Source organism: Carettochelys insculpta, chromosome 1, assembly GCF_033958435.1.
Source record: "Carettochelys insculpta isolate YL-2023 chromosome 1, ASM3395843v1, whole genome shotgun sequence".
NCBI lineage: Eukaryota > Metazoa > Chordata > Testudines > Carettochelyidae > Carettochelys > Carettochelys insculpta.
The window spans coordinates 305,598,390-305,625,604 of record NC_134137.1 but is presented as its reverse complement, the minus strand read 5'-3'; the positions used below and the strand labels follow the sequence as shown (position 1 = coordinate 305,625,604).

General features: G+C 41.7%; 1 protein-coding gene across 5 annotated transcripts in view; it reads left to right on the top strand.

Moving 5' to 3' along the window:
- Nucleotides 1–27,215, top strand: part of NAV3 (neuron navigator 3) — a 407,330-nt gene that overhangs the window by 311,210 nt on the left and 68,905 nt on the right. For 4 of the 5 annotated variants that reach the window (XM_075012492.1, XM_075012483.1, XM_075012474.1 and 1 more), the window contains exons 13-16: nucleotides 411–549; nucleotides 11,315–11,591; nucleotides 14,319–15,024; nucleotides 16,864–17,352. In XM_075012492.1, the coding sequence (XP_074868593.1) occupies nucleotides 411–549; nucleotides 11,315–11,591; nucleotides 14,319–15,024; nucleotides 16,864–17,352 (1,611 nt within the window). The remainder of the gene's footprint in view (nucleotides 1–410; nucleotides 550–11,314; nucleotides 11,592–14,318; nucleotides 15,025–16,863; nucleotides 17,353–27,215) is intronic. The other variant, XM_075012496.1, reaches the window with a different exon arrangement.

Genomic DNA, 27,215 nt, shown 5'->3' with positions numbered 1-27,215 from the left:
ATTTTTTGTAGGCTAGAAATCCATAGGGTACTCCTAGCTGTTGATGTTGGTTTGGCTATCTAGACAAGTAGTTTTAATGGATTTCCCTGCCAGTGTGCTGAATGTGATTGCAATGAAGCATGAAACAACCTCTTTTAATGACTTAAACTGGTGCTTGCCCAGAGCTGATATTACATTTTAAAAGCCTCCTAGTCCTTTCAATAAGTGAACAGCTACCAGTACACATTCGAAAATGAGTGAGAGATTAGTTTAGAAATGTCAGAAATCTAATGAGTATTGTACATAGCAAATATTTCTGAATGTTCATTGTGAAAGCCTCATGAAAAAAGGTACTACTGAAACTTTGGTTCTGAGGCCATTTCCTGTCCAGTGGCTTTCTGTTATAAACCAATATCCTTTTTTCTTTGCAGCTGGGATGACAGCAGCTCAGTTAGTAGTGGCCTCAGTGACACTCTTGATAACCTCAGCACAGATGACCTGAACACCACCTCATCTGTCAGCTCTTATTCCAACATTACTGCCTCTTCAAGAAAAAATGCTCAGACTCAGGTAAGTATCTTTTCTTTGCTGCCTCTTACCATACCATTTCAAGTGCATCACATGCCAGGAAAAGTGTATTCATACACAATACATACAAAGCATACCTCATACAAGAAATAATATCTTCAGTGGCAGTACATACAAAACAAATGCCAGGCTGAATATTTGACATGGTTTTTCTATTATACTAATTGACAAGAAGCATTACATTCCAGTAAACGCAGAATGCAATGTAGCTAAATTGGGAGTAGGTGGATTTTGACTCACCACATCTTACTCTCCTAGAAATGGCACAGTTTAAATTAATCCAGTTTTCATGTATCATCACATGTAAAATGTCATGTTGACATTATATCCAGAGGGAAATTATTTTCCTTTTCCCTCCATAGGGAGAAAGGAACTGGCAGAGGTATACTGCTCTCCTGTCTCCTCTCCTCCCTGGGGAGAGAGAAACCAAGGAGGGGAGGGGTGAGCTTTTCTTTTACCCATTCCCTTCCATCAAGAGAGTGAGATGTTTAAGACTATCAGGGACATGGCTCTGTGAGCAGCTTCATTCCCATGTTTCAGAGCTGTTAGGACAACTACTTAGTGCTCCTGCTCTGTTTTTGTGTGGGTTTCAGTTCTTCTTCTAGGTTCCTCTGTCACAGGAGTCTGAGATCTTCCAGGTTAAGGGTTCGAGTGGGCTGTTACTCTTGCTCAAAGCAGAGTAAATCTAAGTGCCCACTTACAGCAAACAGTTGCTTCAGTTCCTGCCTGTTTGGTGGAGTGGAACATTAGAGCCAGCTGTCTGCTCTTGGAGTGATTAAGCCACACTACTACTCTTCTGCCATTCACATTCTGGCCCCTGCCCCTCTGGCAGCCAGCACAAGGCAAGACCCAGGCTTGTCCTCCCCTAAGAATGGCTTAATCTGTACAATAGTAACAAAGAGGAAGCCGTGCTAGTCCATACATTATCAAAACAGAAAGCAGTCAAGTAGCACTTTAAAGACTAGCAAAATGGTTTATTAGGTGAGCTTTTGTGGGACAGACCCACTTCTTCAGACCATAGTCAGACCAGAACAGACTCAATATTTAAGGCGCAGAGAACCAAAAACAGTAAGCAAGGAGGACAAATCAGAAAAAGATAATCAAGATGAGCAAATCAGAGAGTGGAGGGGTGGGGGGGTAGGTCAAGAATTAGCTTGAGCCAAGTATGCAGACGAGCCCCTAGAGTGACTCAGAAAGTTCCCATCACGATTTAAACCATGTGTTAATGTGCTGACTTTGAATATAAAAGCCAGCTCGGCTGTTTCTCTTTCCAAAACGGTGCGATAATTCCTTTGCAGTAGTACACATACCTTTAGGTCATTGACAGAATGCCCCATTCCATTAAAATGTTGACTAACTGGTTTGTGGATCTGGAGTGTTTTGATGTCTGTTTTGTGCCCATTGACCCTTTGTCTAAGGGAGTTAGAAGTCTGTCCAATATACAAAGCATCTGGGCATTGTTGGCACATGATGGCGTATATGATGTTAGTAGAGGAGCATGAGAAAGTGCCCGTGATTCTGTGAGTAACCTGGTTAGGTCCAGTGATGGTATTTCCAGAGAAGATATGTGGACAAAGCTGGCAGTGGGCTTTGTTGCAGGGAAAGGTTCCAGGACTGGTATTCCTGGGGTATAGACTGTGGCTGTTAAGTGAGGATCCTCATGAGGTTGGGAGGTTGTCTGTAGGAGAGAACAGGCATGTCACCCAGGGCCTTCTGGAGTGTGGCATCCTGATTAAGGATAGGTTGTAGGTCTTTAATAATTCATTGCAGTGGTCTGAGTTGGGGGCTGTAGGTGATGACCAGTGGTGTTCTGTTCTTGGCTTTTTTGGGCCGATCTTGGAGTAGCTGGTCTCTGGGTATTCGTCTGGCCCTGTCGATTTGTTTTTTTACTTCTCCTGGTGGGTAATTCAGGTTTATGAATATTTGGTAAAGTTCTTGTGGTTTTTGGTCTCTGTCAGTTGGATCACAGCAAATGCGATTGTACCTAAGAGCTTGACTGTAAACAATGGATCTAGTCACGTGTGCAGGATGGAAACTAGAAGGGAGTAGATAAGTATAGCGATCAGTAGGTTTTCGGTACAGTGTGGTACTGATCAGGCCATCCTTGATTAGTGCTGTAGTGTCCAGGAAATGTATCTCTTGCATGTTGTAATCGAGGCATAAGTTGATGGTGGGGTGTAGATTGTTAAAGTCTCTGTGGAATTATTCTAAAGCCTCTGTACCATGGGTCCAAATCATAAAGATGTCATCAATGTATCTTAAGTAGAGGAGTGGTAATAGGGGACGAGAACTGAGGATTCGTTGTTCCAGGTCAGCCATAAATATATTAGCATATTGTGGGGCCATGCAACAATCTACACCCCACCATCAACTTATGCCTGTTTTTCATTCTCTGTGCCTTAAATATTGAGTCTGTTCTGGTCTGGCTGTGGTCTGAAGAAGTGGGTCTGTCCCACGTAAGCTCACCTAATAAACCATTTTGCTAGTCTTTAAAGTGCTACTTGGCTGCTTTCTGTTTTAATCTGTACAGTTTTTTAAATCCCTTTATTTCCTTCAAAGTAAAAACATTACATGTGTTCCTGTCCCACCATCTGGACACCTTTAGACAAGTTGAAATTCCACAGTATCAGCATATTGTTTTCATAAATCTCTATCAGCAGAATACAAGTAAAACCCTTCCAGGAGCACACTCATTACCCCCTCATTACATCTCCTCAAATGTCCAAAAGGGCATGAAGAAGTTTAACAAACTGTATACTCTTGAAAGCAAAGAGGAAAATGAGTCTCGCAGTGAAGGATCCTCCACAAAGAATGCACTGCCAGATGTCTCCTCTTTCTATGAAGGGACCATGAGTTTGAGCACCCCAGCTGGCCACTAAGGCTAGACATAGAAAGTCAAAGGCAGATACGTAATTTTAGCTATGTCAATTGTGTAGCTAAAATTGATGAATCTGCACACAGCTAATTTGTCTGTCTTTATGTGTAAATGTCAATGGAAGAGTTTCTGCCTTTGGCCTCCCTTCTCGCAAGATACAAGGACTACAGAGGTTAACTGTAACCTGTGAGAGCTCGATTTTGCGCATCCAAACTTGACTCACAAAATCAAAGTCTGGAAGATCGACCATAAGCAGGTTGATCTTCTGTGGTAGTGTAAAAGTAACCTAAGACTTCATGGCACTGGGAGAAAGTTAGTGTCTCAGGTAACCTGATCTGGACTGTAAATGGCAATGCTGATACTGAATTCTACTTAGACACATTCATGAGACACCAGGGCAGCTCAGTCAGTTGTTCTGTGCTCTCAGCATGCTGCTCCACTTAATAAGTGAACAGTCGTGTTCTCAGCTGACTTCATTTTCTTTGTGGTCTCTAGATGTGGCCCTAGGTGGAAAGTCATCCAGTGTAGCTGGGAGCATGCTGCTCAGTGCAGCCCAGGTATATTAGTTCTGCTTGAGACAGAACGGTAAAAAATAGCAGTGTAGCCAGGGTAGCAAAGATAGCAGCTTGGGCTAGCTGCCCAAGTACATGCCAACAAATTCTAGACAGATTAGTAATCAGATGTCTAACCTATGTAATGCCAGCAATATCACTCGTTCCAGTATGCCAGAGCTGTAACTTGCACTGGGGAGTAGACTGCTAGCTATGGGACAGACATTCTTCTTAGCATGAAAAGAGACCAAAAAAAAAAAGAAAAAGTCCCACTGGAAATTGCCATTACCTGAGCTACTAGTGGCAGGCCCAGGAAAGTCAGGTCTTTAAAGTTCAGACCTGGGACACAAAATGTTGTCAGCCCTCCCTCAGTTGGAGTGTTAGTGTAATCATCCTCAGTTCTTCGCATGATTCTTTTCCAACCTACCTGTGTTGCCTCCATCTTGACTGGACTGGGCTCAAGCCACTTAGGACTTGTCTAAATCGTACCTCAGTGTTGATTTCAGGGTGTGAATTGTAAATTGCACCTATGCATTGTGATCCAGATGCCCTGTGTGGAAGCTGCTGGTGCATATAAAGAGAGGCCTCTTTCAAACAGGCATTGCTCATCCTGCTAGAATGTCAGCTCTACTACCGGGGGGGTGGGCGGGGAACATCCCCTGCCAACAAAGAGATCGTGGGCTCCTTGCTGTCATCAGTGAACATGACTGGAGCATCTAAATGGGCTATGACAAGGAAAGGAGATTGGCCTGTTTTATTTTTTTAAAAGAAGAGGGTTAACAACCATGTCATGGATGAAAGAGGGGCAAAAATCTTTCAAAGAAGGATTTTGTTTAGCATTTTTGCAGATGTTGCAATTTGCTTTAACAGGCCTTTCTATATATTTCTAAAAATCTGTCTTTGAGAAAAGCTCTTAAAATATCACCATCTCAATAACAACATCCACAAAAACTCACTGCTAAAGCACTCGGCAGCATTTGTATGTGTATTTGCTTGGATTCTGTTTCCATCATCTTTGTACACAGCCTGTTTCCCTTCCTGAAGCAAATCTAAGGCTATGTTAACATAGTCAAACATCATATTTTTTATGTCTCAAATACTATGCATTTCAACAGCACCTGATTATTACTGTATGCCGTCATGGGGCGCTCACTCACTGTAAGTGGTGTCTTCTGGCAGTTCTCAGGACTAGTTCTCTTAGGCTGTATCTACATAGCAGCATTATTTCAAAATAATCCATTCCAGAATAGCTATTCTGAAATAGCTTACTTTGAAATAACACAGATACACACAAGGACTGTGTCTACACTTGCATTCTTCTTTCAAAAGAGGAATGCAAATGAGGCAATTCAAAAATGCAAATGAGGCACTGATTTACATATCTTGTGCTTCATTTGCAAATATCTTTTTGGAAAAGATTCTCAAGAAAGAAAAAGCCAATGTAGCTGGAGATCTTTCAAAAATAAACCCCATCTTCAAAAGAACCCTTCTTCCTGAAACGAAGTAGGAAGAAGGGGCTTTTGAAGTTGGGGGGTGGTCCTTTCGAAAGGCTCACATCTTCATGGGCCCCGTGCTTTCTGAAACAGCCCATTCAAATCGTGCGTGGCCACCATTATGCTAATTAGATGCTGTATATTCATGTCAGTGCCTCATTAGCATCTTCCGAATAGTCTCGTTAACATGGCCCACTGAAAGGTGGGGGCATGTGTAGACACAACCAAATAGTGGCTGCTGTTTCAAAGTAACTTTGCTGTGTAGACACACCCTTTTTGGTTTTCTTTTCTGGGATACAATCTCACTGCACCTGTTGTCCAGGCAATGAAACTCTGTCATTGGTTGATAGGGGAAACTAGGCCAGCTCACTGCTCCATCTTCCAGCCTAGGGAAACTATAGCATGCAACAAAGGTCTGCTAAGGGCCCAGGTTTACTGCTATCTCCCTGGATTGCTTCCTATTCTGCCTCCCAGAGGTTTTCTGCTTCACATGTCTCTTTTCTGAGATGGGCCCTTTGTCCACTATCAGGGTGACAAGATCTTTCTCCAGGTTCCCTCGTTTCCTGGCTAATACACAGAGCGGGTTGGAGATCCCTTCACTGCCCCCACCCTTTCTTTTTTCTCTCTGTCTCTCTGTCTCTCTCTGGTGAAATAGACTTGCCTGGACTGCTGCCTCCAACTATAATTACTCTGTACTTAGCAGTCTCTAGTCTCTCACATTGCCCTGTCTCTTTCAAGTAATGTAACAGCACCTTACAAATAATACTGCTTTCCCTTGATGTTATTACTAAACCACATAATGCATTTTCAATTCCTCTAAAAGCTTTTGCTTTTCTTTTTCAAAGCCCATACTTACCCATAGGAGGTGATCTATTTTTCTTTCACGCTCGAGAACACACACAGTGTATCTTTATTCAAAAAGGACTTTCTTTAGCCAACATGTCCAGCTGGTACTCTAAACAAAAGCAATTCATTAGTTCTATCCAGACCCTCAAGTATGTTGTAATCCTCAACTTTAGGACACGGTTCAAAACATGATGTCCTTTTTACATTTTTTTTTTGCTGGGTGGGGGGTATTCTTATTTTTAAAATTTTTTTGTGCTGGTCTGTTGATAGACTTTAATAGACTCACATTGTAGCTCTTCTTTTCCCTTGTTATCATCACCCAGAAACTCTCAGTAGGACTGTCACTCACTTCCTATTGGAGCTCAGAGCACATTTATACATTTTTGACATTCAGCACAACACCTCCTTTTTTCCCATACATGCCTAGCATTTCAGAACAAGGTCTGTGTTGGTACTCAAGTCTCTTACACCCATCAAGTCTCTGTGATACCAGTTAAATAGTATTTTTCATCATATACCATGACTTCCAGTTCATCTTGTTTGTTCCTCATACTCCTGGCATTTATATACAGGTATCAGAGACATTTAGCAGTGTGCCCTGTTGTTTTTCTTATTGCCCTTATGATACAGCTGTATTTCTAGACCCTTCTCCAGAAATAAGCACATTCCCCATGTCTTTGTTACTGGAGTCTAGAAGTGTATTTGTATCACCATCACCCTAGGACCTAGTTGAAAGGTCTATTTATCAAGATAGCCAGATGATGTCCAAAGACACTTTTATCAAGATTTAATAGATGGAACCCATCCCCACAGAGTAATCCACTTTCCTGGAGCATTGGATGATTGTTCCTCTCCTGTCTTTGCTAGCACCACCTGTGTAGCTTGGTATTTACTTCCATGAGTCAAAAGTCCTATATGGGGCCTTTTGCTTCAGCAGGAAAACCCTAACCACCTGATTCTCTTCAGAGAAAAGTGTAACATGACATTCCATATACTTTATGAAAATATGCTTATGATTTGAATATGACCATAACTGAAATATCCTTTATGCAAAATAGGGTATTGTTGGAAAGGTTATGATTTACTGAGGAGAGGGCTGATTGATTCTTCTGTCATGGGTCCTGGAATTTTTGGCAGCAGACTTGATGCTAGCTTGTCATTACCACAGCAGTTGCTACATGCGACCTCTGCTCCTTCTACACTGTTTTCATAGTAATTTTCCCCCCTTACATTTTTCACATCTTGTTTCCCCTTAACAAGCTGCTTTTGGCACTTGTAACACCTTGAGAGGGGTAATATATGGCTTTGTTCTTTAATATCTGAAAACTTTGTGTTACTTTCTTAGGTAGAGTACCTCTGTTACATGCAATCAATACAGCTGTTGATGGCTTTCTTTCTCCTCCTTATGCTTTATTAAAACAAAACAGCAGCAATGTAGCACTTTAAAGACTAACAACATTATTTATTAGGTGATGGGGCTTTTGTGGGACAGACCCACTTCTTCAGATCTATGGAATTTCCAGTCCAGACCCAGTTATATAACACAAAGGACCAAAAAAATTGCACTGAAAACTGACAAATCAAATACATAGGACTGAAGGAGGGGTGTGGCATGTTTAGTGTTTTGTCTGAGATAATTACTAACATGAGAGGGAGGGAAGCAATACTTATAATGGGTGAGAAAATTGCTGTCTTTGTTCATACCAAGTGTTAATGTGTCAAATTTGAATATGAACCCCAGTTCACAAATCTCCCTAAAGTCTCTTTCTCCTAAGATGCATATTCTCAGGTCTTTAACAGACTGGCCCACACCATTGAAATGCTCACTCACCAGCTTATATGTATTGAGATTCCTGATGTCTGCTCTATGTCCATTCATTTTTGGTGAAGTGTTTGCCTGGTTTCTCCAATATACATTGTAGAGGGGCATTGCCGGCACATAAAGGCACATATAATATTGGTCGAGGTACATGAGAATGAGCACCTGATCTTATAATTAACATGGTTCGGTCCAGTGATGGTAACCCCAAATAAATATGTTGGAAAGTTTGCAACAGGATTTGTTGCAAGGAATAGTTCCAGAATTAGTATTACTGTGGTGTAGGCTGTGACTGCTAGTAAGAATCTTTCTTAGGTTAGGAAGTTGTCTACAGGAGAGAACAGATCTGTCACCTAGGGCCTTCTGGAGTATAGCATCATGATCTAGAACAGGTTGTGGCTTTTAAGTGATGTGTTGCATGGGTTTGAGTTGGGGTTATAGGTAATGACAGGTGTTGTGCTATTATTGACCTTCTTGGGCCTAGCTTGAGGTAGCTGATTTCTGGCTATTCATCTGGCCCTGGCAATCTGTTTCTTTTTTTTTATTTTATTTTACTTGTCCCAGTGGGTAATTAAGTTTTATGAATGTTTGGTAGAGATCTTGGAGTTGTCGGTCTCTGTCAGTAGGATCAAAGCAGATGTGATTGTGTCTAAGGGCTTGATTATAAACAATGGATCATGTGGTGTGTGCTGGATGCAAGCTGGAGGCATGTAGGCAATGTTAGTCTTTGAAGTGCTACATGACTGCTGTTTTGTTTTGTTATAGATTACAGTGGCTACCTGTTACTAGTCATGTCATATTAATCAGTTGCAAACACTCCCAGCCCAGGAAAAGTCGCAGCACCAGCATCTCCATAAAGCTCTTGCATCCTCACAGATATCTGCTCAAGGGGCAAGGCTTAGGCAATCCCTCCATTGCCAGCTGGGCAGAGGAACCCTGCTCCTGATGCCTTTTTCTGGCTTCTCTCACTTCCCTCTGTGAGCCACGATGCTTTCCCTACCAGAGTTACCTGCTCCAGCTCTATCCTCCTCCCATTACACCTCTGACCAGCCTGTTTCTGGCTCACTTGGCCTTTGTCTCTGGTTGCCAGGCACAGCCAGGAAGGGTAGAGGGACAGACGGAGCCTGTTCTCATGCCAGCTGAGGGGGGAAGGTCAGGGTTGTTACCTCCATGCAGGACAATGACCGTCTGTGAGAGAGCTCAGCTGGGGAGGCAGCAGCCGGGGACCACTCCCTCTGCTTCCTGCATGACCTGACTGCCAGGGAGAAGGGCCAAATGGGCTGCAAGTGCCAGGATAAGGATCAGCAAGAGAAGGATAGAGGCCCCCACTCCCATTCTAGAAGGCAGAGCAAAACAAGCTCTGAAAGGACATCTTGGCACCCACAGAAATCTGAGAGAGAGCGCTGGATCCCTCCCTCCCATGTGTCACCTTGGCTCACAACATCCTATCTCTTACAATATTCCCTCTGCTTTTTCTTATTCCAGTCAGCTACTTTCACTGGCAGCTTAGGTTCACCTACTCTTGTTTCTTTGTCTAAGACACTTACAGTTATAGTTTTGGTGTATTTTTTCCTCAGTTTTTTTGTTTGTTTGTTTTTTTGCTGGTACCATCCTCCTCTGACTCTGCCTCTACACCTTTTTCTCCTTACTTTTTATGGGTTCTTCCTCTGTAATAGACTCTTCTTTAGCTTCCAAAGTGACATCATTTGGGGTCAGAAAATTCTTCATCTCCCCACCCCCATTCCTCACTCTTCTGTTGTTTATTAACATAGTGTCTAGGGATCGAACAAGAATAGAGCCCTCTTGTGCTAGGCAGTATCCAAATACAGAGTGCTAGATGGTCCCTGTCTCACAGACAGCCTAAATATACAAGACAGATATGGGGGAGAGATGGGGTAGAATTCACAGAGCAAACAGTGTGATGACACCAAATATTGTGTCAGACCTAATATTTGTGGGGTGTTCTGGGTGCAGCAGTTGTTTGGGAAAGGAGTAGCTGAATGGAAAGACAAGGGGAAAAGAGAGAGAGAGAGAAAGGGAACAGAAGAGGAGGAGTGACTGAAGGGAGGTAAAGTAGGAAGGAGTGACACTGAAATGAAGACACTGTGAGGGAGGGGAAGGAAGGGGCTGGCACTCTTTCTCTAGTGCCTGTGGTACTGCGGTCTCTATCTGGCTCTTCCCTGCTGTATCTTTTCCCAAGAGTCCATGGCTGGGGCCGAAAGGGTGCTCAAGGGGGCTGGCAGCTTCTGTGGCCTCCCAGGCAAGATGTTGGGGGAACCCTTCAGAAGGGGTAGGGCCTTGGGTAGCACTAGGTCTTCCACCCCTGCCCTCAGACAGTGCAAAATGGTGCTCCAGTGCCTGTTTAAAGTGCTCGGGGCTCCAGCTGCCACCACTGCTGCAGTAGCATTGTCTGGGAGCTTGGGCGCCTTTGAATCTCCAGGGCCTAGGGCAATTACCCCACCCCCGCCCCTCATCGCCCATCAGCAGGCATGGGGCTGCTCCTTGCGCACAGCTTTCACAGTTCTGGGTCAAAGGGGTATGGGGAAGGGGCCTCATTTTAAACCTTCCCCTTCCCCGCTCTGGCCCTTGCCCTGCCTTCAACAATGCAGTGGTTGATTCTGTCGCTCCTCTGCCAGCATATTGAGACATGGAGATGAATTCTCAATCTGTATATAACGACTTCAGTGGGATTATGCCGGCAGAGAACTGATCCCATTACTTGCAATATAAAGAATGAAACAGGAAAATAGGAATATCCATTTAATAATTTATTCCATCTTTCATTTTACTATCTTCTGGGACCCATGCCTGTTATTCAGACAGAATTCCCATTTTGATAAAGATTTGCAGAATGAAGAAATACAGCTATGGCCATGAAAACTTTGACTGCATATTGGTGATTCTTGTATTTGAGTTTTGTGGGGGAAAAAAAAAAATCCCAAACCTGTTAGTTACTTGTGAAATCCCATGGTAGTGAAGGGATGATATGGTGTTACATCTGAAGATTGAAGTAAATTGGGTTTCATGATGAAATTCATGATCTAATCTGTGGAACAAAGAAATCAGTTTTCTTTATTCTCCTTCTCTTCTTTGGATTTAGTACTTGAGAAAATATTGAATAATCCTGAGATTTACCATTCCTTGTGATGTCAATGTCTTGTAGTTGAAGACTGATTCGGAGAAACGGTCTGTAACAGAAAGTGAAAATTGGGGCAGCACTGAAGAACTGAAGAAGCCAGAGGAGGACCAAGACAGCAGTGGAGATGGAAGTGGCAAATGGAAGGGCCTTCCCTCAGGGCTGCCTGAAGACTCTGAGAAGGGAGGGCAGAAGGCATCTCTGTCTGTCTCACAGACAGGATCCTGGAGAAGAGGCATGACAGCACAAGTTGGAACAGCCCCATCCAGACACAAAGCTGGGACAAGTGCTCTCAAGACACCTGGTAGGATTATGGCTCAGAAATTACTCGTTCAGAATCTTGGCTTATTCTTTATATTAAACTTCTGGTAAAAATTTGTAAGCGGTTAAAACAATTTATGAATGTTATAAACACATAGTGCTTTTTTTTTGTGCTGGTACTTGGCTGTACTGAGTACTGGCACCTTGGCAGCCCCAGCCGTGGTATTGACTGGGGGTGGGAGGCAGGGTGCTTGCACCCCTTTTTTCACAAAAAATGGCACTATAAACATGTCACAATAGAAGTTGTTACAAATAGTTATAAACCATGGTAATAAGCCATTTACTCACCTATTAGTCTTTCCAACAATTGATTAGCCATTTATAAAAATATCTATTAAAATTTATGAACCATTTATAGATGTATCCTTAAAATAAAGTGTGAAAGCATTTTGCTTTATTATCATAGAAGTAACATAATTTCTCATCGGGGAATTGTAATATATTGCTTCCCTGGGTTTTCTTTCTGTTATTTTTTGCTCTCAGAAAGACTTTTACAAATAGCTGTTGCAAGTGTAAAACAAAAACAACACAGATTACAACAGCAGAGGGTAAAAAGCATTGACATTGAAGTGAGATGAACCAAAGTAAATATGTTTAATTAAAGTTTAAGGGCCACGTGAGCCTCCAGCTATAAATAGTGCAGCTTACTGTTAAGGAAATAATTCTCTCTTTCCTTTTTTAAAACTTGTAAAACATTTTCTTCAATGTTAGATAACTTTGTAAAGGTTCAGAGATATATCATCCCTCAGCTGGCCTCTGAAAATGGTAGCAGCCAGTGTCAGTATTTTGGCAATCTACTTCAAAGCGTAAAAATCGTCAGATGTAAAGATGAAAAAGACCCTGAAAAAGACCCCTGTAAGATTCTCATTCTGCCAGAGTAGTACATTTTCTAGCATGAGGTATTGTCTCGTGAAAAAAATGTTTCTTTCAAGACCATTTAAAAGTTATTAGTTAAGACTTTCTGAGCCAGCAGAGGAGCCTTCAGCCCAAGTCTGGGATGGGCTGCAAACCCTCTTTTCATATCCCTGCTGGGGCTGTGAAGTGCCAGTCTGGCCTCTTTAAATTTAAAGAGGACTGAAGACTGCTCTTATCAACACCATGTACAGCATCCCATCTGGGACCATTCCAGCAGCGAGAGATCATCTGGATTCAGAGAGGCCCTGGCTGCACTACTGTACTGGCAGCTGGGAGTAGGGTAGCAAAAGGACCACTCTGGCTTCTCTGTACTGTCCAGTGCTTCCCTGATGCTGGTGGAATCCTCAGTTCCATTGGAACAGAGCAAACCAGCCACACTGCTGCAGAAAAGTGAAGTTTTTATTTTTTTAAACATCCATCTGCTCGTGTGTGTGTGTGTGCATGTGTGTGTGTGTACACATATATCCGTTGAACCTTTCTAATTCAGAACGCTTGGGACCTGACCAGTGTTGGATGGGAGAATTTGCTGGACCTCAAGAGTCAGTATTGTCTAGTAGCATTACCAATGCTTCCACTGCTTACTGTGCTCTAGAAGTCATGTAGGGGTAAAGTAGAGATAAATAATTGTGCAGAACAATGAGAGCTATTACTCGTGGCTGTAAACAAAATTTATAGTTCTGCGGGAAACTTGGCCACACCCATGATAAATGGTTATATGACTAATTAAAATCACACTGGATTATGGATGTTGTCAGATGAGAGATCCAAATTAGAAAGGTTTAATTTATATGTGGTATATACTTGCATGAGAGAGTGTACAATGTACTATGTGTGTATATGTATGTATGTACGTATTTCTACAGTAATGGAGTCAGAAAGAATAAGAGAAACATAATAAACTTCTTCCTCTTTGTGGCAATTTAAAACCACAAGAGGGACCACTTCACAGAGCTACAAACTTGATCTTACAACTTGCTGTGTTAATGAAATAGTCTCAATGTAATTGTCTTTAGGAGTTCTTATGATCTGAGAGTAGCTACTCTATGAGAATTCAAAAGTATAGAATGATGAGAAAAGTGACAGTTTTAATTGTCACCAAAAAGGTGTATGTAAAGCTAAAAATGGAAACATTTTTAACATTTCACAACTGCCCTGTAACCTAGATACATGTGTATGTACTAATAAGGCCAGTCTCACTCAAATAACAATTTTGAGGAGATACTAGGAATATGACAAATAAAATTAAATCATAATGCTGATCAGATGCTGCCATATTATGACTTGTTATTTTATTAAATTGTAAATATTGATAATTGTTTCCACTTTTACCATCACAATGAAATTAACTGTAAGTGAACGAAAACCTATGCAATAAAAGCGAAATGGAAGACATTTCTTCAAAGATGAGTGATGTATTTTGAACTTTTCATTGCTGATAACCTTTTATTTTCTGATATTTCTTTAGTATATTATATTACTAACACAATACCAACTTTTATCTAAAAATCTTAGTTTGAACTTCCAGTAACTCCCATGAGCTTTGCCCTCAACATGTACATGTAGCTAGTAATCTTCAGTAGAAATTTCAGCCTTTTAAGACCTGATGTTTATCTGTAATATACTGTGTCTGGCACTGACTTCTGACAGAGACGATATCTTAATTGTTCTCTTAGAGTAATTTTTCTGCTTCTATATCATTTACATTTCAAAATATAATTGTATACTAATTATAATTTGATATTAAGATAATATTGTTATAAATACAGAGGTCTATATAAAATATATTTTTAACTAGGAAAAACAGATGATGCGAAGGCTTCTGAAAAAGTGAAAACGCCCCTCAAAGGAGCCTCAATACAGCGCTCTCCCTCAGATGCAGGAAAAAGCAGTGGTGATGAAGGAAAAAAGCCTCCCTCTGGTATTGGACGGTCAACTGCTACTGGTGCCTTTGGATTCAAAAAGGCTGGGGTGGGGTCGTCAGCTATGATCACCACGAGTGGGGCAACGATAACAAGTGGGTCGGCAACACTGGGGAAGATGCCCAAATCCCCAGCCATTTGTGGCAAGTCAAATGCAGGGAGGAAAACTAGTTTTGATGGATCTCAAAATCAGGATGATGGAGTTCTACATGTTAGCTCAAAGACCACATTGCAGTACCGAAGTTTGCCACGCCCTTCAAAATCAAGCGCCAGCGGCATTCCTGGCAGAGGCGGACACAGGTCCAGCACCAGCAGCATTGACTCTAATGTCAGCAGCAAGTCTGCAAGTGCTGCCACCACCAAACTGAGAGAGCCTACGAAGATTGGCTCAGGGCGCTCCAGTCCTGTCACCATCAATCAGACAGACAAGGAAAAGGAGAAAGTGGTGGTGTCTGATTCTGAGAGTGTTTCATTGTCCGGTTCCCCCAAATCCAGCCCAACCTCTGCCAGTGCCTGTGGTACACCAGGAATCAGGCAGCCAGGATCGAAATACCCAGACATTGCCTCACCCACATTTCGAAGGTAAGGGCTGTGCTATGGAACCCACCATTTAAAAATAAGGTATTAATTTTAAGGGGGTAGGACCTCTCTCAGCAGAACATCCATTCAGAGGTAGTGTGCCTGGATTCCTTCTTCAGCAGAAAGTGCCAGGCTGTGTGTACACTAGTCCCAGAACTTTGAAAGGAGCATGATATGCACCTAATTGAAATATGCTAATGAGGTACTGTCATGAATATGCAGCACCTCATTAGCAGAATGGCGGCCCTGGCACTTCGAAAGTGCCACTTTCAATCCCATGCGGCTCGTCCACATGGGGTCCTTTTCAAAAGGATTCCACACACTCCAAAATCGCCTTATTCCTATAACCAAATAAGAATAAGGGGATTTGCAAGTGTGCAGGGTCCTTTCGAAAAGAGCCCTGTGTAGATGAGCCATGCATGACTGAAAGTGGCACTTTCGAAGTGCCATGGCCGCCAGTATGCTAATGGGGTGCTGCGTATTCTTATACTTATTTACAGAAGTCATAAGCAGTGAGGATCCCATTGCAACTCTGACATGAGATTTTCTTGAATTTTGACCATTTTTAGCACTGTTGCATAGTAATGACATGTCAACCATGAAGAATATAACAAGTTCTCATTGAATATTCAGATAAATTCCCAAACAGCAGAAGAAAGTCCTCTTGTTTATGGAAGTTCTGTCAATTCATGGTATTTGCAGCCTTTGAGGGGGAAAAAAACAATGAGCATTTGGCTCCATAAAAACACACACTAATTAAGTAGTTGCTTTTAACATTGCCAGAAACCTCTAGAAATAAGGATTTTATTATCTTTGTAGTTTCATTACATCCCTCGTCAGAAACATTAACAAAATGTGAATGCTTTGGAACTGCCCTAGTCTAATATTTAGGAAAGTGAATTAGGTGAAATTCTTCCACTGTTTACCTAAAAGCCAATACTGCCCTCTTGTGCCATAATGCAAATATAACGTCTCCATTTACTGGCTCTAAAATGAAGGAACTACTGTTGATTGTCACAGGTTTTAATTATAAATAAAATAAATTACGATGGCATGTTTATTAATTACTTTATTTGTGACAAGTTTTGCATTTATATTGAGAATTATGGACTGCAAACAAAATGTTTAAGATATTTTCAGCAAGAGTCTAGACCGTTACTGACTATATTTCAGTTTTTGGTGGTTTATTTATTTATTTTATTTTTGGGGGGGGGGGGGGTTTGGGGCTTTTTTGTTTTTTTTTAATTATTATAGTAGAAACATAGCCTCCATCAACTGCTTTACACATTAACTCTGTGCATATTATTGTGTCTGACTAATTTCTATTCGGCCAATATCCATGCCACCATCTGTGCAAAAGAGGGGGGAAAAGGCGGGGAGAATCTTAGACAAACATTTAGCTGTTTGACCAAGTCTCTAGAGTGCCCTTTTGAAACGATCACTGCAATCATAGTAGCTGCTTATTGAAAGTAATGTTCTGAGTAGTCTGATCAGTTTAAGTGTAGGAGTTTAAGTACTGGATTTGGGTGAAAATTTAATCGGTTTTTGCAATCATAGAATAAAGATTTGCTTGTTTTTCATCTCCATATGATGATCTAAACCTGAAAAGAACACACATGAAAAACAGTGAATGAGAGCTTTTGATAATGTAATAAATCCTATGCTGCTATGATGTAGTTAAGTGGATTTAAGGTTGAGAGGAGATTAATCATCAAAGGAGTGCATTATTTTAGTAGCTGTAATTAAAGGTGGAATTTGGCGCTCATGAAGTTATGCCTTGAATGTTTAATATGGGTGTCAGTTTCTCTAAATAACAACTAAACCTATTTGCTTTACTTTTAGGTTGTTTGGTGCCAAGGCTGGTGGCAAAGCTGCCTCCGCACCCAATGCTGAAAGTGTGAAACCCACCTCAGCAATGCCCAGCCCTAGTACCACATTAGCACGGCAAGGCAGCCTAGAATCTCCATCTTCGGGTACAGGCAGCATGGGCAGTGCAGGTGGGCAAAGTGGTAGCAGCAGCCCCCTCTTCAGTAAACCCTCGGAATTAAATACAGATGTTGTAAGCTTAAGTCACTCCTTGGCTTCCAGTCCAGCATCTGTTCACTCTTTCACGTCAGGTGGTCTCGTGTGGGCTGCAAACCTGAGCAGCTCCTCAGCCGGCAGTAAGGACACACCAAGTTACCAGTCAATGACTAGCCTGCACACAAGCTCTGAATCTATTGACCTCCCTCTCAGCCATCATGGCTCTCTCTCTGGATTGACAACAGGCACTCAGGAGGTTCAGAGCCTGCTCATGAGGACTGGAAGTGTCAGATCTACACTATCAGAAAGGTGAGCTTAACCTGTAGGCACAGTGAGAATGAAAGAGAAATGTAAAGAACAAAAAGAGAAATCTCATAGGAACACCGTAAAAAAGTGGGCAAGAGTGATGTCAGGCACTGAACCCAGCACTCAGCCCTGGGCCACTTTAATGGGTGTACAAGCTCATTTTCTTACTTTCGAAAATGTTTTTCACTCTTTTGTTGCTTTATAAAGGATTAGCAAAAAAATCAAAACTTGACTAAGGCTCCAATCTGGTAATTTGTTTCCCTTTGTGCTGCCCTCACTGAGGTTGATGGAAGTTCACTTAGGAAGGAAAGCTTTCAAGATTATCACTCGCCTATGCAAGGTTTTGACAAGTTCTGCACAAAACATGCAGAAAAGAACAAGAGAAATACCCTGCCTGCCCCACAGTCATATTTTTAAATGTCTTGTCTACCCACAAATAAGGCATTGCTTTAATCATGCAGATATTAAATACAGCCCCTCTAAGCTGTGTCTACACGTGCACGCTACTTCGAAGTAGTGGCACTAACTTCGAAATAGCGCCCGTCGCAGCTACACGCGTCGGGAGCTATTTCGAAGTTAACTTCGACGTTAGGCGGCGAGACATCGAAGTTGCTAACCTCATGAGGGGATCGGAATAGCGCCCTACTTCGACGTTCAATGTCGAAGTAGGGACCGTGTAGACGAGCCGTGTCCCGCAATGTCAAAATTGCCGGGTCCTCCATGGCGGCCATCAGCTGGGGGGTTGAGAGATGCTCTCTCTCCAGCCCCTGCGGGGCTCTATCGTCACCGTGGGCAGCAGCCCTTAGCTCAGGGCTTCTGGCTGCTGCTGCGGCAGCTGGGGATCCATGCTGCAGGCACAGGGTCTGCAACCAGTTGTCGGCTCTGTGGATCTTGTGTTGTTTAGTGCAAGTGTGTCTGGGAGGGGCCCTTTAAGGGAGCGGCTTGCTGTTGAGTCCGCCCTGTGACCCTGTCTGCAGCTGTGCCTGGCACCCTTATTTCGATGTGTGCTACTTTGGTGTGTAGACGTTCCCTCGCTGCGCCTATTTCGATGTGGTGCTGCGCAACGTCGATGTTGAACATCTACGTCGCCAGCCCTGGAGGACGTGTAGACATTATTCATCGAAATAGCCTATTTCGATGTTGCTACATCGAAATAAGCTATTTCGATGTTGGCCTCACGTGTAGACGTAGCCCTAGTGTGGATGCAGTTATACTAATATGAACATTCTTATGCTAGTGTTATTTATATGTTTGTAAAATGAGCAAAATAAATTGAACTAGAAAGGCTATGGTTTTCCCATTCTGAGAGCTTTTGAGATTTTGAAAAAAAATCTTGAATTACAGAAAAAGTTCAAATCCTAAATATTTTTATAAATGAAGAAACCAAATAAATAAATAAATCAGTAAATAAATAAATAAATAAATAAATAATGTGGACTAAGTCAATAAAATACTTTTCATCATTTATTAAATGTTTTCTTTCAGTGTTCACCTTTTTACAATGGCCTTGAACTCAGAACCAAACAAAACTGTTGAGCAAATGCTAAAACAGAATGTTTAGACAATTTTAAAACTTTTTTTTCATTTTATTTTCCAAATTGGAAAATTTATCATCTTCAACATGTTTTTCCAAAGAGTTCTGCTTTTGATGAATGGGCTCTTTCCAATGAAAATACATTTGGTTGAAAAATTCCTAAGCAGAAATAATCAGTACAGGTAAAAGGCACTTTTGTGTTGGTATAACAGCCTCCTCAGTATGAGTAAGGACTTTATTAGTCTATGTATATTGTTAAAAGAATCATGCATAATCATCACAGTTATACCCGTACAAAATCTGTACAGACCAGCCCAAAGGAAAAAGTACATTGACATGCAAGTTTTTGGTGGGCCCTCAGTGTGTATGTAGTAATTAGATTTCATTTAATCAACTGAAAAGTACAACATTTAATTTTTTTTAGTTTATAGAGCCATGTAATGTGCTCCTCCAATAATTCCTGCTGTTACATTTCAGGATGAGAAAGTTAATAAGATTTGGAAGGATGTTGCATATATGCTAAATTGTACAGTTATGCAAAAGATGTTTAATGTCACATTAAAAATGTCAGTGTCTTAGCAAAAAGTGCCTGAGCAGCTCCCTCTTTTAATATTTCATGTGTTTGTCCAGTGACTCCATTTCATTGATTCCAAATACTTTGCCTTTGGCAATTTTTTAAAATTTCATATTTGGCCAAGTGGGATATTGTGACTGATTTCTGAGAGAGCCATATATCATGTTGATCTGGCCTCAGAGCAAAGCAATTTACAAATTTCTAGAGAAACTTGACATTTCTTGATTTATAGCCCCCATAGGATCTTTGTAATCTGATTTTTTCCCCAAAAGGTCTGTTAAAGCAATGTGTTGTTTTTCATAGGTGTTCTTATTTCTTCTCATGTGCTTTTACAACAAAAATATTCTTTCATAACATTAAGAAACAGAAAAAAAGTCCCCTTCTTTTTAGCCTGTGAACAGCAGGGATGATTGCCCCCTCAGGCCTCAGGGCAAGGTGGGGGAAAAGGGCTTGTCTCTGTGCCCTTGGAAGGGGTGTGCACAAGGGTGCTAGGGGCAGGGCCTAGGATAATCAGCCCTTAGCAGTGGACAGACAATGGAGCTGCTCCCCGCACAGCCACACAGACTGGCATAGCAGAGCAGCCACAGCTTTTCAGAGAGGCCCAAAGCTCCGGCCACCACTGCTGCCGCAGTAGCAGCTCCGGTTGCCAGAGCTTCATGCCTCTTGGAAATGCCAGGATCTGGTGCAACTGGTCTCTTTGACCTCCCCCTGTCTGCAAAACTTCCTGTGAGCTAGTTATAGGGCACTGGTTGCTTCTTAGACCCAGACTGTTGGTAGTCTTGAAAGCAATGTGGGAATAGCTGTTGCAAGATTCGTTCTTCTTTCTTTATTTTTCTTTCTTATCAGGAGCAGTTGTACAAGACTGAAAGAGCTAATAAACTGCATCGTCAGTTGCAGACATAGCTGTGTCAGTGTAGATAAGACTAGAGGTGAAACTTTATTCCACTATCACAGTGTAGGAATGCTTATTCTGGAATAAGATTGGTTTCTCATTTATGTTATGTCATTTGAAGAAGCCACAAGAAGCCACTCCTATATCCAGTGTCCACATAGAAAGTTATACTCATATAATTTGCCAGTGTAATTGCATCGGTAATGACTAGAAAAACTATCCTGGGTAGACAAACCCATATTCAGAGAAAACAAACTAGTTGTCATGCATCACTTTAACGAATAACAAAATAATTTATTAGCTAATGAGCTTTTGTGGGGCAGACCCACTTCTTCAGGCTATCTCCAGATCTGAAGAAGTGGGTCTGCTCCACGAAAGCTCATCACCTAAGAAATTATTTTGTCAGTCTTTAAAGTGCTACATGACTACTGGTTTGTTTTGTTAGAATACAGACTAACATAGCTACCTCTCTGGCCATATTCAGAGATTCTTCTGGTTTTTTTACCTCTGTGGAGCATTTACAATTTTTGTTTCTCTTCTGTTTGGTCACAGCACAGGAGGAGAAATAGTAGATAAGTGTTGCAGAACGAACACCAGAGTAGGTGATCATACAGGCTCCATCATGGCTTACTGTGATCAGCCGCAGTTAGGTAGACAGTGACAGCTCCTTTTATGCTCCTTCTCATCCTTGGATTAACCCAAGCTAGAGCAGCCTAGGTGCTGCTTTCATTTGTTTATTTGATTGATTGTGTTCCCTAAGGGGCATGATTTTATAAGGAGAATGCTGATATTTAACGCTACATCTGTTTGTCTTTCTGTCTGTCTGTCTCTCTCTGTATATGCACACAGAAAGAATGGGCACCTCTTCTCTAGTCACCTTACCTAATGACCATAATCTGGTTAAGTAAAGCCAAGTGCATTGCACACCATCCACTTCTTCACACACATGAGCCGGGGCTGTGAGTAGGGAGAAAGAACAGTCATTTGTGACTCTAGGAACTTCTGGAGAACCTCAGAGAGGCACTTGTGGATGGTTTCCACAGCTCAAAGGGAACAAATTGGGAATAGAGAATCTGCCCCAATGTAGAGAAGGGAAATATGGGCTCAGCAACCTGAGCATTTATACATATTGGCTCACAGCACCTAGGCTGCTGTAGTTGGGGCTACTTCAAGGATGAGATGGAGCATGCTGGTAGTATCCAAGGTGTACGAAAATGTGTATATTTATGTGCCATTCTCCCTCTCCCCGAGTCATTCTGACTTAAAAAGGCAGTTCACGATATTTAGAACCATAGAAGATTAGGGTTGTAAGAGATTTCAGGAGACCATGTCTACCAACCTCCCTGCTCAATACAGGACCCACCCCAACTAAATATTTCCAGCCAGGGCATTGTCAAGCATGGCCTTAAAAAACATTTAAGGATGGAGAGTGCAGTACCTCCCTATGCAACCCATTCCAGTGCTTCACCAGACTCCCAATGAAATAGTTTTTTCCTAATATCCAACCTAAATCTTCCCCCACTGCAATTTGAGAACATTGCTGCCATCTGCCATCCTCTTTAGAAACCCCTCTTCAGGTAGTTGAAGGTTGCTATCAAATCCCTCTTCATTCTTCTTTTCAGCCAAAAAAATAATCCCAGTTCCCTCGGCCTCTGCTCATAATTTATGCATATCAGAGGGGTAGCCGTGTTAGTCTGTATCTGCAAAAACAACGAGAAGTCATAACAGATTAGACTAACAGGTTTATTGGAGCATAAGAGGCTAGCAATCGGATCTGCAAACAGGGGCTGCTAACAGGGGAGTTGCCTGGAAGAGAAAGTGAACCCCACTGAAGCAGGTGAGATCTATTGAGTATGTTTGTTTCCTGGGCTGTTTGAATTTGAATTTCAGTTATGGATTAATATCAGTTACTTGTGAATGAGTTTGATTGTTTGAATTTGAATTTCAGTTTGCTAGGTTGATTGTCTGTCCGAATTTGAATTTGAATCTCTCAATTTGAATTTGAATTTCAGTTACTGATGAAGCTCAGTTACTGTGGCAGTTAGTGTGTGAGTCAACCCCTCCCCTCGTGACTCACCGGGGGTAGGAGGGACCAAAGGAGAGAAGGCTTCACAAGCCAGAGGCTCGCGACCAGCAGGAACATGACCAGCTGGGAGCTGCAAACCGGGGACCTCTAGCAATGGAGCTTGCCTGGGAGTTCACCTTGTGGAGAGCCCCATATTATTTGGCCTTTTAAGTTTTGTTTCTTTTCTCCCCTTCACAACGGCACTAACATCATCTGAGGGAATTCTCTGAAGAAAAGGGAAAAAAAGATAGTGACAAGTCTACTGACAAGTCAGCTGTTGTGACCTGCACCACATATGCTATGTTTGTTTTCCTCCCAGAAAACAAAAGGGATTTCATATGTACCCAGTGCAAGCTGGTTGCCATCTTGGAAAAAAAGATTAGAGGACTGGAGGCGTAAATATCACCCCTCCGGTACATCAGAGAAGGTGAAGACTTCCTGGACAAAAGGCAGCATCAAGTCCTGCAGGCATAGCAAGCTGAGCATCCAGTGAGGGCAGTACAGAAGTGGGTCTTTGCCCACAAAAGTTTATGCTCCGATAAATCTGTTAGTCTGTAAGGTGCCACGGGCCTTCTCATTGTTTTTGCATAATTTATGACTCATTTGTTCCAGCCCCTTAATCATTTTCAGTGCCCTTTGCTGGATTCTCCAATTTACCCACATTCTTTCTGTAGTGGGGCCCAAAGAGGGACACACTACTTCAGATATGGCCTCACCAGTGCCAAGTAGATGGGAAAAATAATTTCCCTTGATCAGCTAGCGGCCCAACACACTGCTAGCCTTCTTGACTGTTGATTCATACCCAGCTTCTCATCTGTTATAGTCCTCAGGTCCTTCTCTGCTTAGCCAGTTTGTCCCCATGCCACAGCCTGTAACAGTATATGAGACCCACATGTGATGGGTCTTCCAAGAAACTGTAGACCAACTTGTTACAGCTACACTCATCCTTGCTAAAATGGGGGACACATATACTTACCATTGTTCACTATGTGAGTGAACTTCCCCCACTTATATGAACTCATCATGGGGTCCCTGGCCAGGGGGCAGGGAGACCCGCAGCCCTGCAGCTGGCTCAGCTCCAGCCACAGGGTCCCTGGCCGGGGGCGGGGAGACCAGCAGCCCTGTGGCGGGAAAGGAACCAGATGTGGGGTCCCTGGCTGAGGGGGTAGGGAGATCTGCAGCCCTGCCCACTCCCAACACTACCCCTGCGGCAGTTCCCCATGCACCCTCCACTACCCTGGCAGCTCTGAACACCCATCCCATCCTGGCCCTGAATCCACCGGCCTGCCGCACCCCCTCAAGGTACCACTGCTGCAGCCCGGAGGAACAAACCGCCACCTCCTCCACTGAAGCCATCACCAGGTTTTAACCTTCCCACTCACGGCCCCAAACTGCCTTAACCCTCTGCAATCTCCCTGCCACCCCAAAGTTCACTTACCTTTCCAAAGCAGCCCCACATGCTTCCACTCCTTCCCCAAGGAACACTAGGAACCAGAGACTTTTACACATATTTTAATGGTAATTTAATGTCACTGTTATGAGTTTTCACCTACGAGCAGAGAGTTGGGAACCAATTGTGCTTGTATGGTGAGGGATGAGTGTAATTTTTACATTATCTTTAGATGTCTATAAATGAGTAGGGTCGGCGTAGCTGTGATCTATTGATATTACTCTTCATTGCAATTCAGAAGATCTACTTTCATTTACTAGGTCTGCTCTTTTCCTTTAATCCCGCAATTATTAGGGTTTGTGGAAGCAACATGCTTGGCTTGTTGGGATAGGGAGGTGGGAAGAGAAATGCTTATTGGTGCTAAAAAGCAAAGACCTGACCAGTTAGGGAAGTGAATTAATAGCTGCAATGTGGATATCTCCATTTTGGAGGTTTAGTCATAGGATTTAACAATATTTTAAAATATCTGTTCAGCTTCGTTTTGGGCAGCTATATAATTTCTGTTCTCCAGTTAAAGAATATTCACCGCTTTTCATTTGGGTATCCACATTCAAATTCTGTTAGGGGTCTCTTGAATGATGCTAGCTGGTAGGTTATTGAGTGGATAGAAGGATGGTTGTCAACCCTATAATTAAGTATAATGATGAAAAATTGAATACCCAAAACAAAACATCAAAACATAACTGCTGAAAGAAAGATGGTTAGTGTTGTTCTTTTATACAAAAATAGAAAGGCCAATATTGTTGAAAAAAGGACTGTTCTTACATGAAAAACATGCAAAACAAATTGGGCATGGAAAATATTTTAAAATGTTGTGTTTTTTATAAATGTGTTATGTTTACAGAAAACTACTGGAAAATAAAAATAAGTAAATTTGGTAGGTTTTTTTTTTAAATGGGAAGAGTGTTTTTGCATCTTTTGATCACAAAGCTGCTTAATATTAGGAACAATGCTGAGAGCTGGATTCTCATATCAGGTGCAGCATTCCATGATTTCTCTGAACGTGACTTGTGCCAAAACAATCTGAACCGACTCTCATGGTTCAGCACAAGTCACATAACTATGCTATTATCAGTATGCTAAAAATATTGATATAGCAATAATCTAAATACTATTCAAAAACCTTAATATTTTTCATACATGCGTAATTTCATATTTAACGTTTTAGAAGGAAAAATATCACTAGCTTACTTTTTTTTCACAGAGCACCTATTCACGTCATGTGGAACACCATTGTTCTGCAGAACACTGTTTGGGAAATGCTGACCTACACCAATGTCAGAAAATCTATGAGTTTTGATATGAACTCAGAAGGGAATTCTGCCATTCTAATCACAATTGTTTGTTACTAGAAGATTTACCCAGCATTGTTCAGATCCTTAACTCAATTAAAGGAAAATGTACATACTTTATTTAAATGATTGTAACTTTTATTTTGGATTTCTTAAAATAAGGGATTGTTAAAATAGGTCCATTTAATTTTACAGTACATTTCAAAATTAGAATTCCATCCACTATATTTTTCTTCATCCCTGTAAACTCTTATCATTTGCTTTGTTTTAATAAACAAAGGGCAGTAGTCAATTTGTCTTCATTTGACATCATTTTCTTCTCGTTTTCAAACGTATAGCATTTATTTAGCTGTGCCGAAACTATTCCAAATTTCTCTGTTTTATCTCTTTTCTATAAGGTTTATTGAAAAGCAATCCTATTCCTGTTTATTTATTTATTTATTTAGACTCATCCCGGTTCAGTCTCTTCACATTCACTCAGTTATGTCAGTTCTGAAGACTGTAGTTTATTTTGTGATTCTGTCTCTTTTCTATAGTAACAGAGAGGAAGCCGTGCTAGTCTATACACTATCAAAACAAAAAGCAGTCAAGTAGCACTTTAAAGACTAGCAAAATAGTTTATTAGGTGAGCTTTTGTGGGACAGACCCACTTCTTCAGACCATAGCCAGACCAGAACAGACTCAATATTTAAGGCACAGAGAACCAAAAACAATAAACAAGTAGGACAAATCAGAAAAAGATAATCAAGGTGAGCAAATCAGAGAGTGGAGGGGTGGGGGGGAAGGTCAAGAATTAGATTGAGCCAAGTATGCAGACAAGAGTTAGAAGTCTGTCCAATGGGTCAATGGGCATACAACAGACATCAAAACACTCCAGATCCACAAACCAGTTAGCCAATATTGTAATGGAATGGGGCATTCTGCCAATGACCTAAAGGTATGTGTATTATTGAAGAAGAATTATTGCACTGTTCTGGAAAGGGAAACAGCCGAGCTGGCTTTTATATTCAAATTCGGCACATTAACACATGGTTTAAATCGTGATGGGAACTTTTTGAGTCACTATAGGGGCTCATCTGCATACTTGGCTCAGTCTAATTCTTGACCTTCCCCCCCACCCCTCCACTCTCTGATTTGCTCACCTTGATTATCTTTTCCTGATTTGTCCTCCTTGCTTACTGTTTTTGGTTCTCTGTGTCTTAACTATTGAGTCTGTTCTGGTCTGGCTATCGTCTGAAGAAGTGGGTCTGTCCCACGAAAGCTCACCTAATAAACTATTTTGCTAGTCTTTAAAGTGCTAGTTGACTGCTTTTTGTCTCTTTCTGTTTGTTTTTATGAGAAACAATCCCATTCAGGACACATCCTGTTTTTCTGGTGCAACCAAACGCTTATGTTGTTTTAGGATATGATAAGATAAAGCTGTATACTGAATTTAGTGGTCCTAGCTTTTACGATTTAGGAGGAGTTCTTGATTAAACAGAGCAAAAGGTATTATATATAGAAGTGGCACCCTATGGTACAAATTAAGAATTTAGGCCTTTTTTATTAGGTAGGACAAGTAAATGCATGAAGCATTTGGTAAAATCCATACAATCATCACAGACATGAATAATTTTTGAGGACTCTCCACGTACCATGGTTACGTTGTAAATCAAGTAATATGTTCATTGCTGGACCAAACCCTTGCAGACAGTTATAGTCAAGCTTATATTACATCACCACTAGGGGCATGTCAATGCTGCCTGAGCTTCAGGCTATGGTGATATGAATAGCAAAGTGCACTGGTCTGTGCTGAAACTGTCCTGTGTGGCTGCTGCAGGTGAGCACTGAAAGGTTGCTAGTTCACATTAATGTAGACTTCTTCAGCCAGTAGAAACCTTCCGAACAAAAACCAGCCCAGTAGCACTTTAAAGACTAACAAGTAGAAACCTTGAAATTCATAGTCGCAGCATCCACATGGGGGAGGTACAGCACAGCACTTGGGTGTGTGCTGCTATTCAAACCCTCGAGTCTGAACAGTGGAACAATGTTGAAAAGCCCTGATCAGCTTCCACTATCT